The sequence below is a fragment of the Letharia columbiana genome (genome assembly GCF_014066305.1).
Source record: "Letharia columbiana isolate WasteWater2 chromosome Unknown Sc0000015_s0, whole genome shotgun sequence".
Lineage (NCBI taxonomy): Eukaryota > Fungi > Ascomycota > Lecanoromycetes > Lecanorales > Parmeliaceae > Letharia > Letharia columbiana.
This window is the reverse complement of record NW_023501054.1, coordinates 209777-222805: the sequence shown is the minus strand read 5'-3', so window position 1 is coordinate 222805 and position 13029 is coordinate 209777. Positions and strand designations below refer to the sequence as shown.

General features: G+C 37.5%; 2 protein-coding genes across 2 annotated transcripts; both read right to left on the bottom strand.

Annotated features, from left to right (window-relative positions):
• Positions 1–8616: 8616 nt before the first annotated feature.
• Positions 8617–9381, bottom strand: HO173_005433 (uncharacterized protein; the record flags this gene model as incomplete). Its single annotated transcript, XM_037307350.1, has 1 exon — positions 8617–9381. The coding sequence occupies one exon, from the start codon at positions 9379–9381 to the stop codon at positions 8617–8619; it is 765 nt and encodes a 254-aa protein (XP_037165688.1).
• A 2461-nt stretch (positions 9382–11842) lies between these two features.
• Positions 11843–12732, bottom strand: HO173_005432 (uncharacterized protein; the record flags this gene model as incomplete). Its single annotated transcript, XM_037307349.1, has 2 exons — positions 11843–12467; positions 12560–12732. 2 exons carry the CDS (start codon positions 12730–12732, stop codon positions 11843–11845), a joined length of 798 nt encoding a protein of 265 aa, XP_037165687.1.
• Positions 12733–13029: the final 297 nt, after the last annotated feature.

The window sequence follows — 13029 nt, the reverse complement described above, 5'->3', positions numbered from 1 at the left end:
CTCCAGCTGCAATGAAGGCGAGCTTGTACTGATCGATCTGGTTTTGAATTTGAGCTATGGAACAAGGTCCGCCTTCGTTCAACCTCGTGTGCATAATGAGCTTGCGTAGTCGAGACGTTCCTGCTGTCCTTGCCTATACGTGGCGGTAAGGCGAATCACTTGCGTTGAGAAGTACCTCGTCTGCAGCTCTTGTGATGGGTATTTTGTACCCGCGAACTCCATTAGAACAGTCCTTGAAGAGTCTACAGGATTCCTAGGCAAGGGAACTAAAGAGTGTTGAGATTTGCTGCAGTACCTGTGTTGTAGCTACCCCGCATGGTGGTAATCAGGTGGTAAATTAGCGTAGTGGTAAATACGGATATAAGTAGCTTACTTAGCACTTCCATAGCTATCTAATTAATTAATCCTTTTTATATATTTTTAATAGATTATAAGCCCTCGCGCTACTACTACGCAGTAGTTAATTATTATTAATTTAAGTTATTCTAATTTTAAGATATTAGAAAATTTATAGATTAAAGAATCTAGCTTATTTAAAGATTAAAGAATCTATTTTATTTAAAGGCTAAAGGGTCTATTTCATTTATAGACTAAAAAAAAGTCTATTTTATTTAAAGGTTAAAGGGTCTATTTTATTTATAGACTAAAGGGTTTATTCTATTTAAAATATCCATATTAAAAAATAGTAGTTATAAATTCGATCTTCTATTCGAAGAAAACTTCGAATTATAATTCGTTAATATTCGTATAAAGCTTCGTTTAAAGAAGCTTTAGAAATATATTTAAGAAGAGTATAAGTTTAAAGATATAGTTACTATGATAATAGCTAGTTTTATTACGAGCGTACTCTTAATATACTTCTTAGCTCTATAGCTAGCGGGCCTTAACGAAGGTATCCCCTATTATATTATATCTTCTTTCCATCTATATAGTTCGATATCTTAGTTATCTTATTAAATATATCTATATTAATATTATATCTATATTAATTCTAATATTATAACTAAGATTAACTTACTTATTTTATTTATATTAATAAATAAATTTAAAGAAACGCGTTAATAGAGGCTTTAATAAGAAATTAAGTTAAGTTATTATATTTTTAAATAAGTCTATCAGATAGATAAATCGATTTTAAAGAGTCTAAAAGGAATAGCGAAACGGTTTCAGTAAATAGTAGTTAAGGGATAAAGAAGATATTGGATTATTCGTATAGTTAGCGAATCGAAAGAAATAGCTAATACTATCTTATATCTTTATATTTAAAATATATACTAGTAGTATTACTTACAACTTTATATACTATAATATCTAAGATTTTAACGAGGCCTTAATTAAATAAGAAATGATCGAGTTATAGCTAATTTAGAATATTATTCTTTAAATCGAAACTTCCTCGCATATAACTTCTCTATAAGATAAAGGACCCTCTAAGCGAAGTAAGTACACTCGAAAGACTACTATTTAAAGTATTTATAGTCTTCTTAACGCCTTAAATAATTAAGAAATAAGTATATTAAGCCCTTATAAAGAAACAATCTCGCCTTAAACTTTATAGTAAAAAAATTTATTCTCAATATCGAATAATTTTGACGCGCTTTCGAGAAACTTCACTACTCTCTAGTATATCTGGTATCCTTAACACCTATTCTTTCGAAGTATTTAAACTTCTCTCTACTTTATTTCTATAGCGAAGTTTAACATCGAAAGAATAGATTAAATTAAGGCCCTACTAGAGTAAACTAAATTTCGACGAGTATTAATTCTATTAGATAATATATCTAACGAGGTAGACTCAATAGATATATCTTAAAATATCGCTAATAATTTATAATTATAATATTAAATCAAGTACTAATCTAATAAATTTATAACTATATTAAATGAAATTCGTTAGAAGCGAGACGATTTTCGAAAGGTTATTACTCGATATTACGCCGTCGTAATAGAAAAGAACCTAGCTATAAATGATTTATATTAGATCTATAAAATAACCGAGAAGATAAACTAACTAGCTCGAGACTTTTAGAAGAATATAACTTCTTTATAGCGGAAAGTTAATAGCCTTAAGATATAGTTAATAAAAGACTTATAACTATTATCGATCGAGAAGAAACGCACATTTAGATATTTAAAAGAGAAATTAGTTAAGATTCTAGACTCACCTCTATTTATCGACGGTGGCGATCTTATCTAAAACGACTAATTCTTTAAAATAAAATAGAAATTTAAGATTAATAGCGATTATTATTTTATCGAGGACTTTAAAATAGCTTATATAATCTTACGACTCGGCGATAAGGCTATATAATATACGATGTATAGAAGACTTCGAAACTTTATTAACTCGTATTAGTCTTTTACTAAGATTATAAACGAGTTAACCGATATCTACGAGAACTTAGATTGACGTAGTAATGTACTACGTGATATACATACTCTATAGCAAGGAATTCGACCCTTCATCGACTTCTATTTAGACTTTTTTTATACCACTTATCCTCTTATCTATTATACTAAAACGATAAAGCTCTTTTCTATTCACTTACGACAACGAGGCTAATTCGAATATCTTATTAAATGAGAACGAGAATAATAAGGAGTCTAAGTCTATTAATATCGCTGAGATTAATATAGCGACCTATTATTAGCTAGCCCGTGAAAAAGATAATAAGCTATTTATATTAATAATGAATGAGATCTATAACACGTCGCTTATACTACATACGCCTCCCTCTATCTAAATATCTCGTGAAACTTGTATACCGGTTAATAAACCGTGTTCCTGCGACTTAGAAAAGAAATATAAGAGATATTATAGTTCTAACTGCCCTATTTAGATTAATAGCGTCGATGAGATTAGTTCTAAGAAGGTGAAATATAAGCTATCTACGAAGTATTACGATTATCTCGATATTTTTAATAGAATTAAGGCGAATATACTTCTCTTATACTATTCTTATAATTATAAGCTTGAATTTAACGATAATTTTAATAAAATAAAACTTTTAAAAAGTAGAATCTATTTAATATTAGAATATAAATTAAAATAGGTAAAGAAGTATCTAGATGAATATCTAAAGAAGGGATTTATAATATTAAGCTATATATCTTTCGCCTTACCCGTTCTATTCGCGGAAAAGCTAAATAAAGGGTTACGTTTTTATGTGAATTATCGAAAGCTAAACGCTATTATTAAAAGGAATTAATACTTAATTCTACTAATAGATAAGATTTTAATAAGAATTTAGAGATATAAATACTTTACTCGATTAGATATTATAGCCGTATTTAATAAACTATATATATATTTCGATAGCGAGAATTTTATTACTTTTATTATCTCTCTTAAAGTATATAAGTATTAAGTTCTTTTCTTCGATCTGATTAACGACTTAGCTATATATTAATAATATATAAATAATATTCTATTCGAGTATCTAAACGACTTCTATTAGATCTATCTCGATGATATACTTATTTATAGTAAGATAAAAAAGAAATACGTTTAATACGTTAGATAAATTCTTTAGAAATTAAAGAACGTCGGCCTTTAAATAGATATTCTTAAGTGTGAATTCCACGTTTAAAAAACTAAATTTTTAGATTTATTGATATTTATAGACGGGTTGCGAATAAATCTTATTAAAATTTAAGCTATTATCGAGTGAATTATATCTATTAACCTTAAAGAGATATAGGCCTTTATTAGATTTTATAATTTTTATTAATAGTTTATTAGAGATTTCTCTAAAATAGTTAAATCTATAGTAAAACTCATCGTAAAAGAGATTATATTTAATTGGTCCTCAGCATATTAAGAGATCTTTTATTTTCTAAAAGTCGTCGTTATAAAAGTTTTAGTTCTATATTATTTCGATAGAATAAAGAATGTTATTCTAGAGATTAACTCTTTTAACTACGTTAATAAAGATATTCTTTTTTAATATAATGATAAGGAAGTACTTTACCCGATAGTCTTCTATAGTAAGAATCTTATTTTAATCGAGTATAACTATTAGATCTATGATAAGAAGTTACTAGTTATTATTTACTATCTTAAATATTAACGTTCTAAATTGAAATATATCGATATTTCTATTAAGATCTTCACGAACTATAAGAAATTAATATACTTCGTTAAAGAAAGAGACCTTAGCTATCGCTAGACTCGGTATTTAAATATATTATTAGAGTTTAATATAAAGATTATTTATCGATCTAGACCTTAGAACGTTAAGGTTGATATATTTATACGAATAGCTAAATATAAACTAATCGATTTTGAGAATAAATAATTACGTTAATAGTATTAAATAATTCTTATCTCTAATCGATTAAAATTAGATGACGAATATATTAATATATATACAATTAATAATCTTATCTATTACAAAGTAGTAGAGGTTAATAAGAAAGATAAATATTATATAAAAATTCGTAACGCTATCGCCGAAGGTAAGGATAAGTTTTAAGGGATTATTCTTAATAAGTGCTTTATATAAGACGAGGTGCTTTACTATAAGGACCGTTTATAAGTATTCGATAATATATATATCGATGTTATTTGAGAGGTCTATAATTAATTATTCTACGGCCATTCCGAGGTAGTATATATCTATGAACTATTTAAAAGAAAATATTACTAGCGAGGTATAAAGGCTATCGTAGCTATCTACGTTAAGAATTACTATATTTATTAAAGAACTAAGACGTCTCATAATCGAGAGTATAATTTATTATAGTCTCTACTAATTCTATAAAAACGATAATAAGATATATTAGTTAACTTCGTTATAGGCTTACTTATATCTAATAACTATAACGCTATTTAAGTAGTAATCGATAGACTTATTAAGGAATATTATTACGTAGTCTATTTCGATATTAATAAAGATATTATTACTAAGAAGATAGTTAACTTACTACTTAAAAAAGTATTTTATCTATATAACTTATCGATCTTAATAATATCGAATCGAGGCTTTTAATTTATAGCTACTATATGAAAGTCTTTTTTATAAGAGATTAGATATTATAGTTAAGCTATTAATAATCTTTTACTCTAAAATTAATAAATAAATTAAATAAGCGAATTAGAATATAAAGCGTTATCTTTAAATATACTATAATTATATATAGGACGACTAAGTAAGATAACTATCTATTATCGAGTTTGCCGATAATAATACTATCTTATCGACTATTAATATCTTATCTTTTCTTATAAATAAGAGATTTTATTCTTAAATAACTTTTAGCTTAAATATTATCGACTACGAGATTATATATAAGCGTCTTAATATTATTTAGACGAAGGATATTACGAACTATATAAAATAAGTTCTTAAGTATATTTAAAGTAATATGAACCGCGCTTAGAAGACTATTAGTATATATAATAGAATAAGATAGGGCTGAGCTTAAAAACCTTAAATTTGTATGTGCAGCTAATCATAAATTCAGGGTCACTACGCTCTTTGATTAGACCGGCTGAGTCATCGCGGGTAAATAAATTAGCGTCCGCAACCATCAAAATCTCGCCCTCCCGCGTCTCCCTTATCAAAAATAGGTGTACGTTATTCACGAATAGAATAACTTTTTTGTTTTCTATTAAAATTTTGAGAATTTTTTTTTAAATTATGGAGCGTCATTTGCGCTTTCCATAATTTTAAGAATTTTGAAATTTGGTCCTATAGTTATTAATAAGCAAGGAGTCTAAATATCGCTCACCAAAGTTCGCTCACCAAAGTTCGCTCACCTATTTACTCAATAGCCCTAATCAAAAAGATGATTATGAATTTAATTCATAGGCCTTTACTCGTAGTTATATAAGCTAATAAGTATCGATAAAAGATTACTTTTTAAATAGGCGATAAAGTCTTTCTAAATAGTAAGAATATTATCTTTAATCGCTCTTTCCGTAAATTAGACTATAAGAGACTCGATTTATTCGAGATTATAGATCTTATGAAAATCTTATATCGTTTAGAACTTCCGTTAATTATAAGGATCTATAACGTCTTTTACCTTAATCTCTTAAGTCTCGCGATAAACAACCTCTTATTAGAGTAGATAAACTCTTTATCGAAGTATATTACTATTAACGATTAAATTAAATAAATTATTAAAGAAATACTTGACTTTAAATTAATTTATAGTTATCTTAAGTATAAAGTTAAGTAGAAAAGTCTCGATAATAATCTTAACTAATATAATACGGACGGCGATAAATTCGAAAATTGCTAGAACTTAATAAACGACTTTTATAAGCGATATTTCGAAGAGCTTTATCTATAAAGGAATTAGAACGAGGGGCCTTTAATAGCGATAGCGTTCTCGAGCTAGAACTATCTCAGATACCCCATTTTTAGTCAAATTGAAATTATTCGATATCTTTATAATAGCCTTATTTTTTTTAAAACCGAGAATCGATTTCTCAGATCTATATTAATTAGAAATTATCTTATATATAATCTTTCGCGTAGGCCTCCATTACTAATATAACTCTAAAGACCTTTCGAAGCTATACTAGTATATATATAGATTACGTTATCGCTATTACGAAATATAATCGATATTAGCTAAATAATATATTATAAAAAAGACTATATTAAAGTTACTTAATATTAAATTAGAGTTTTTAGCGTTTATAGCTTAATTCGATTTAAGAGCCCTTAATTAATTATATCGCATTATTTTATAGATATTCTATTCGCTTAAATATAAATTCGAAAATTATAATTATTTACCCCTGCGTCTATAGGTATAATTTTCGCTATATTACATCGATTTTCTCCCGGCTAGACCCTCTATATACGTATATACCTCGACTAGCGATGTCACTATAGCGTAAATATAAAAAGCTACTATCGTTTTTAATACCTCTGACGAAGAAAGGTACGATGCTGGGGTTCCCGGATACGGTTATTTCTTTACTGCTTTTATTATTTTTCAGACGTCAAGCGAGCATACATACCCATTTTTCTACCTTTCCACTCACTAATCATGGGATATGATTTAACGAAGGGGGAGGTAGTATTATAAGCGTACCCTTAATACACCCCTCAGCCCTATGGCTAGCGGGCCTTGGCGGAGATATCCTCTATTATATTATACCTTCTTTCCACCTATATAGTTCGATACCTTAGTTATCTTATTAAATATACCTATATTAATATTACATCTATATCGATTCTAATAAGTTTAAAGAAAAATATAGAGATATCTCCTTTAATTATTAAGAAATAAGAGAAGATAATAAATTTTTTTTTTTTTTTTTTTTTTTTTTTTTTTTTTTTTTTTTTTTTTTTTTTTTTTTTTTTTTTTTTTTTTTTTTTTTTTTTTTTTTTGTGTGGAAGCTGGAAGAGGGGAAGAGTCACGGAGTCACGAGATCACGTGACTGTTGAGTCACCCATACGAGTACAAAGCTACATTGGTGCTGGGAATGAATTTCCGTGGCGACTATCAAACATATTGCTACGCTGTGTCTAAACTATGAATAGCAACAATAGTTTATCATACCTGCACAAACCTGCTATCTCGTCCACGTCGAAGTCCAAGGTGGGCATCTCACATCGATCCCTCACAAAGCGGTTGAAGATTTCCTGAACGTGAAAAGGCCGACAGCGATTCTCCCTCAAGGTGGATTGATGAACTGATGTGCATCAAGTTTTTGAGCCCGCTGTGCATGCTTCCCTAATTTCTCATGCTCGTATATATCTCTCATTTTCTGCACATGTACAGCAACCTTCGCCACAGACTCGGCGTGATAAGCTTTCAGAACTCGTTGGCGACACACCCCCAAAATTGACATTCTTTGCGAAGCAGTGAGCGACACAAGGCCGAAATGGCGGACTCTCTCCGGTGGTGAGCCAAGTATAAAGGACCCAACGTGCTATACCGCCTCTACCAGCCAGCGCCAGTTCGGGGGAATATACTGCATCCAGAAGATCGGTCTGCAATACCTTCTTTGGCGAGGATGTCCATGGCGAGAAGGTGTTGCAGGAGAAAGAGGTCACCACCTTCGTCTGTGCGAAAATGGCGAAGTACGATCATTCATTGAAGCGGGCGAAGATTCCTAGATCTTGGTCTGCGAAATTGATTGTGCTGTCGACTGGTTAGGTTCGATTTTCGAGGGGTAATGGCAGATGTAGCATTCAACGAGACCGAATACCTGATTCTAGCGGCCAGCAACAATGCGTATGATAGGATCGAAGACAAAACTTCAGACGAAGCGGTTGTGTGCGCCCATCGTGTGGATATCCGTTTCTCGTGGAAAAAGACCTGCTTAACTCGAAACAAGAGGGATGTGAACGTTCGGACCTGGAGATTGTTCGCAGCGATTGTTGAAGCTGGGGTTGAGGAGCCAACAACGGCATGCCCAGAAGTTGCAGAGACGGTCAAGGCTATCCGCTGTTCTGCGGCTGCTGAGGTCCATTGTTCCCAGTCGTCACTTTATTCCAATACGGGTACTGACTCAAGATCTTGCTAGCATTCTTCCCGTCTTCAACTAAAAGCGCACCACTGCACACCTGTTCCTTTGTCGAGACCTCCGTCCCTCAAACCACTACTATCTTCTTTTGACTTCAATTTTCTCAAGATCCAGGCTCTCCTTCAGATAAATCCACCCGGCGGCCCAGCACTCATACTCCACGCCGGTGCAGTCTTCCCTATCCCAGTACAGCTGATGTTATTGGCCCTCCTCTTCGCCCTCTCCACCACGACCAGAGCGCTACATATCACTTCTTCCCTCCCACCTTCTGCCAATGCATCAACGATGTGAAGGTCTCCCAGCTCTTCTCTTGCCTCCTTCTTCCTTCCGGTACTGCCTCTCTTACCAGAACCTGTCATCTGCGACACGGGAACCGTATGCACGAACCTCGCCACGATCTCATCCATCTCGTTTGTGAGTTCCAACACTCCTTTGTTGCCCGGATTCGGCGTCCACCAATGTTCATGTCCCCAGATCGTCGTTCTCAGCCTTTGCGACAGGGAATCCTCGAGCTCCAGCCTCTGGATCATTTGCATGTTCGGCAAGTGTGAATACGATATCGTCGTCCCGGTCCCATGTATGTCAAATCTTCCCTCCGCCAGTGGCCGATTGAGGCTTTCGTCACATTCGCCAGTGGTAATGATGACATGTGGCTTGCGGTTCATGAAGCCGCCGGTCTTGTTGGTACGGATTTTGCAGACGGGGAGGGTAGAGGTGTAGGCGGTGGCTGACTCAGAAGGGTGGTCACGGAGAGTGAGGACAAGGGTGTCAGGTGCTGTTTGGTGCAGAGTGTAGATGCTGATGTGGTGGTTGGTGTTTGCCGGGTGGTAGATGGGAAGGATGTCCGTGAGGGCTTGAGGGGTATAAGGTGGGAGCTCGTCGGACATCTTTACTGCCGTTGGAGGAAGATGGTCATCTGAGTCTAATAAGTATATATAGGAAGGCACTGTTGGCTTGGTGATCGACATGGGAATGGCTTGCGATGCTGGGGGGAAGAAAGAGATAGGTACTGAATGAGGACTTGCCTGTGATGGGATACGTGATGCTTTATATATTGCTTCCTCGCGCAGGACTCTGGCAAAGGCAAGTTACCATCCTCGACAATCAGCGCAACATCCGACTTCGGGTTGACATTCCATCACCGAGTGCGTGTGTGGAATTGGCGCAGATACAAGTGCAGCGAGGGCAGGTCGCGGAGTGGAGAGGTCATGATCGAGCGAGCAAGGAAGGTTGGCCGAGCGGCTGGCCGACAGAGGGAACTTTCCTCTTCAGGAGAATCCAAACCGGCCCCTGTAATTTGCTCGGTTTCTTTTGGGGAAGCGCTGATAAGGAAGATCTTTCATGCCAATATCCAGACTTTTGAAGAGTACGCAGTGCTGACAAGTGCATGATCCGATGATCCTCGAAGCTGCATACTTCCAGTAAAGTATAAGCCCGCGGCATCCACTGCCACATGACAGCGTCGATCTTAGCATTCAATCTGCAAGTTGCCACCGTAGCATAGCGCATGTCTCCGGTAATTCAAATGTGTCGCCTTCAATTGGTTTAACTTCACTAGGCAGTTACATGCTATCGTCACGCCTTCCATGACATTGGAGACCCCCGCTAAGCATAGTTTCTTTCAAGCGCGAAAATTACCCTTCTTGTCATTCTGGCAGTCCTTCAAGAGTCCGGTTGATTTGCTCTTGCCATTCTCTTCGTACTCTTTTCATGCAGTCGCCGGTCATATCACAAAGCACCGCTGCGGGCGTCTGCGTCTTGCCATGAAGAAAGAGGAAGGGTGATCAGGTCTGGATGCTACGCCATCAAAGAATCTGCAGTCCCTAAATCGATAGTCACTTCCCAATAAGAAATGCACGGGAAAATCTCAAACTGGAATTTATCTTCCGGTAGAATAAAAAAGCGCTTGTATGGTGATGGTGAAGACTGCGAAATGGAATAACATCTTTGTCCTTTATGGTTGTTGCCTGTTGCCCGTTGCCTGTTTTCTTCAACAGAGACATCGATCATAAGATAGTTCTATCCAACAAAGCTTACACCGTCGTCATGAATGGTACTGCACTACTTGCGCCATAACAATTCAACCAGGCAATTCTCTTTTCCCACACATAGGGGGAGGACTTGACAACCTCGATGTCTCTCCGTAACAGCTCGGCCTTTCCCTATCTTGCCACAACTGGCGCCAGATACTGACACGCAGATACTCGAATCCATTTGTGGTGATGGTCGTTTGGAATGTTCTTTGCTAGGTTTGATACTGTGGATACGCATTGATGTGCTCTTGGCTCCACAATGATGCCTCACTCGACCCTAGGTATTGAAGGTACGGATAATCAAGCCTTTGTCACTGTTGTGACGCACCAACACTCGACTCGAACGATTCGAAATGCGACGCCATTACCTCAGTCCTCATAGTACTTCGAGACTTCACCGCTGGAGGCGGGGGTTGATTCGTACTTGCAGTGCGTGCCACCAAGTGACCAGTCATATATTCGAACAGAACAGTCAGAAACGCATGACCTATGACGCTCGGCAGAGACAGTCTTGCATTCTGTTCACTGTGAGAAGACAAAGCAATCTCCGTATCGGAGCAACTGTCCGAAGGACGGACACGCGAACTCAGTTTTGCATGTTGCAGACACGCTCTCCAATAAGTCATCCTGACAGCCATCGTATCTGAGCAGAGTCGCACGGTGTCTCTAGCAACTGCAGTGATGATATTGGGCGCTAGCTGTTTTCCGTAGGGGTACGCTCTTTGTGAATTGAAGGCGGATATGGGGATGATCGTCGCAATCGAGATGGCTGTGGGGTCTTTGAGGGGTCGGGAATGAGCGTTTAAGATTGTCGGTGCATCTTGCAAGGGGGGGGGTTTGCTAATGCATTCGTATACAGTATCAGCATAGATGGAAGTAATATTGATGCGGACTCCAAGGAGCGACATCAGTTTCCAGCGACTCAATGGCGCCACTGGGTACGTGATTATGTTCTTTCTTTGAAGTCCGATGGTCGGTCGCCCGCTGCGGTATGTGCATTGACTCTAATCCCCTTCTTCGATGACATGCCGAGGCAACGACTATATTTACGAGCGTGGGAGCTGCGAGATTGTTGACTCGCGTTGATGCTTTGTCCAGGGACTTGACTGCCGAAGACTCAGACCCTGTGCTTCCCTATAGCCGATGAGGGGATAGCACTTGGGCGTTATCGTTCGCCGACTGAAAGCGGGCTTTGCGTCTCTCATCCAGTGGTCACATCAATGCATAGAGAGACCTTGTTAGAGCATTTGAATCTGAAGAGAGTAATGTACACGGCAAGTCTATCAAACAGAAAGTAAGTCTGTCTAAACGAAGGCTAGTTATTAGGGTAATCGCTAGGCATACCACAGATGAGGCCGGTATTCTGCGTGGGGTTTCCCTTGAGGTAACAGTTCGTCGTGTTGGTATGAAGCCCGATCCCCACATACCCGTTCCCCACCGTACCCCACTTGCCATCGTTGATCTGAAAATACGACGCATCGGCGTACAAGGGGAAGCTCAAAACGAAATCCTTCATAATGGTCAAAGCAGCCCCGTAGATGCCCCAGGTCAGTTTCTGGTGGTTACTATCCTGCGCAAAGACTTCCACCCATTGGACTCCAGAGTCTCCGCCGGTGACATTCCCGATGGGTACCAGCAATGTCAGCGATGTGCTGTGCGAGCTGTCGATGGAGCCGTCGCCCATGGGCGGGTTTATCCCTGTGGCGGCGCGGGATTTCATGGCGTTCTGCGTTGCGTTGTAGGCGCCGTCGAGGCCGCTCCAGAAGATGAGACCGTCGGTACCCTTGTTGTAGCCGTAGGAACCAATGGGGTCGATGAAGACGTAGGTGGATGTACCTGCGCCGCACCAGAGGTAGGGAAAATAACCCGACGGGTCTGTAGTCGCTAGCGGAGGCCCTTCGTCTTGACTAGGGACGACTATATCGGCGGCGGTGACGGGGCTATTGGTAAGGCAAAAGTCCTGGGGTCAGCTACTATCTCCCGGAAGAAAACACTCGAGATGTTTAGATGAATAGGATGTTTGGTAACTCACTTTCCGGCAATTATGTTCGGCGCATTGCCGCAAGGGATTTTGGCACCGTTACCTCGTCTGCTCAATCCCTCTGCGTTAAGTCCAGGAGCGGCGAGTGGAGTTGCAAGAACAAACGCTGGAGAGAGACAGGTAGCGAAGGCAAGCAATGAGCGGCGATTTCCGAATGGTGACATCCTTCAGAGAGTGTTATGACCTGGAGATCTGCGACGGTTGACTTGACTTTTTGGGTTGCGAGTCGGCATGTGAGGTCCTTCGAATGTTTTTGTAGATGTTGCCTCGTGGCAGTGGTGCGCGGATATTGTTTCGCGTTCTCCACCGTGTTTCGGGAGACATGCGATAGGCGTGAGGGTGCGCGGTTATCGTTTCGTACACTCGCAGACGAGAGGATCAAACCTTGCAACTCGTGAAGAAGGTTATGAACCCCATTTTTAGTCCCGCCAGTCTGGTCACCAAACCTGACACGCCTCACC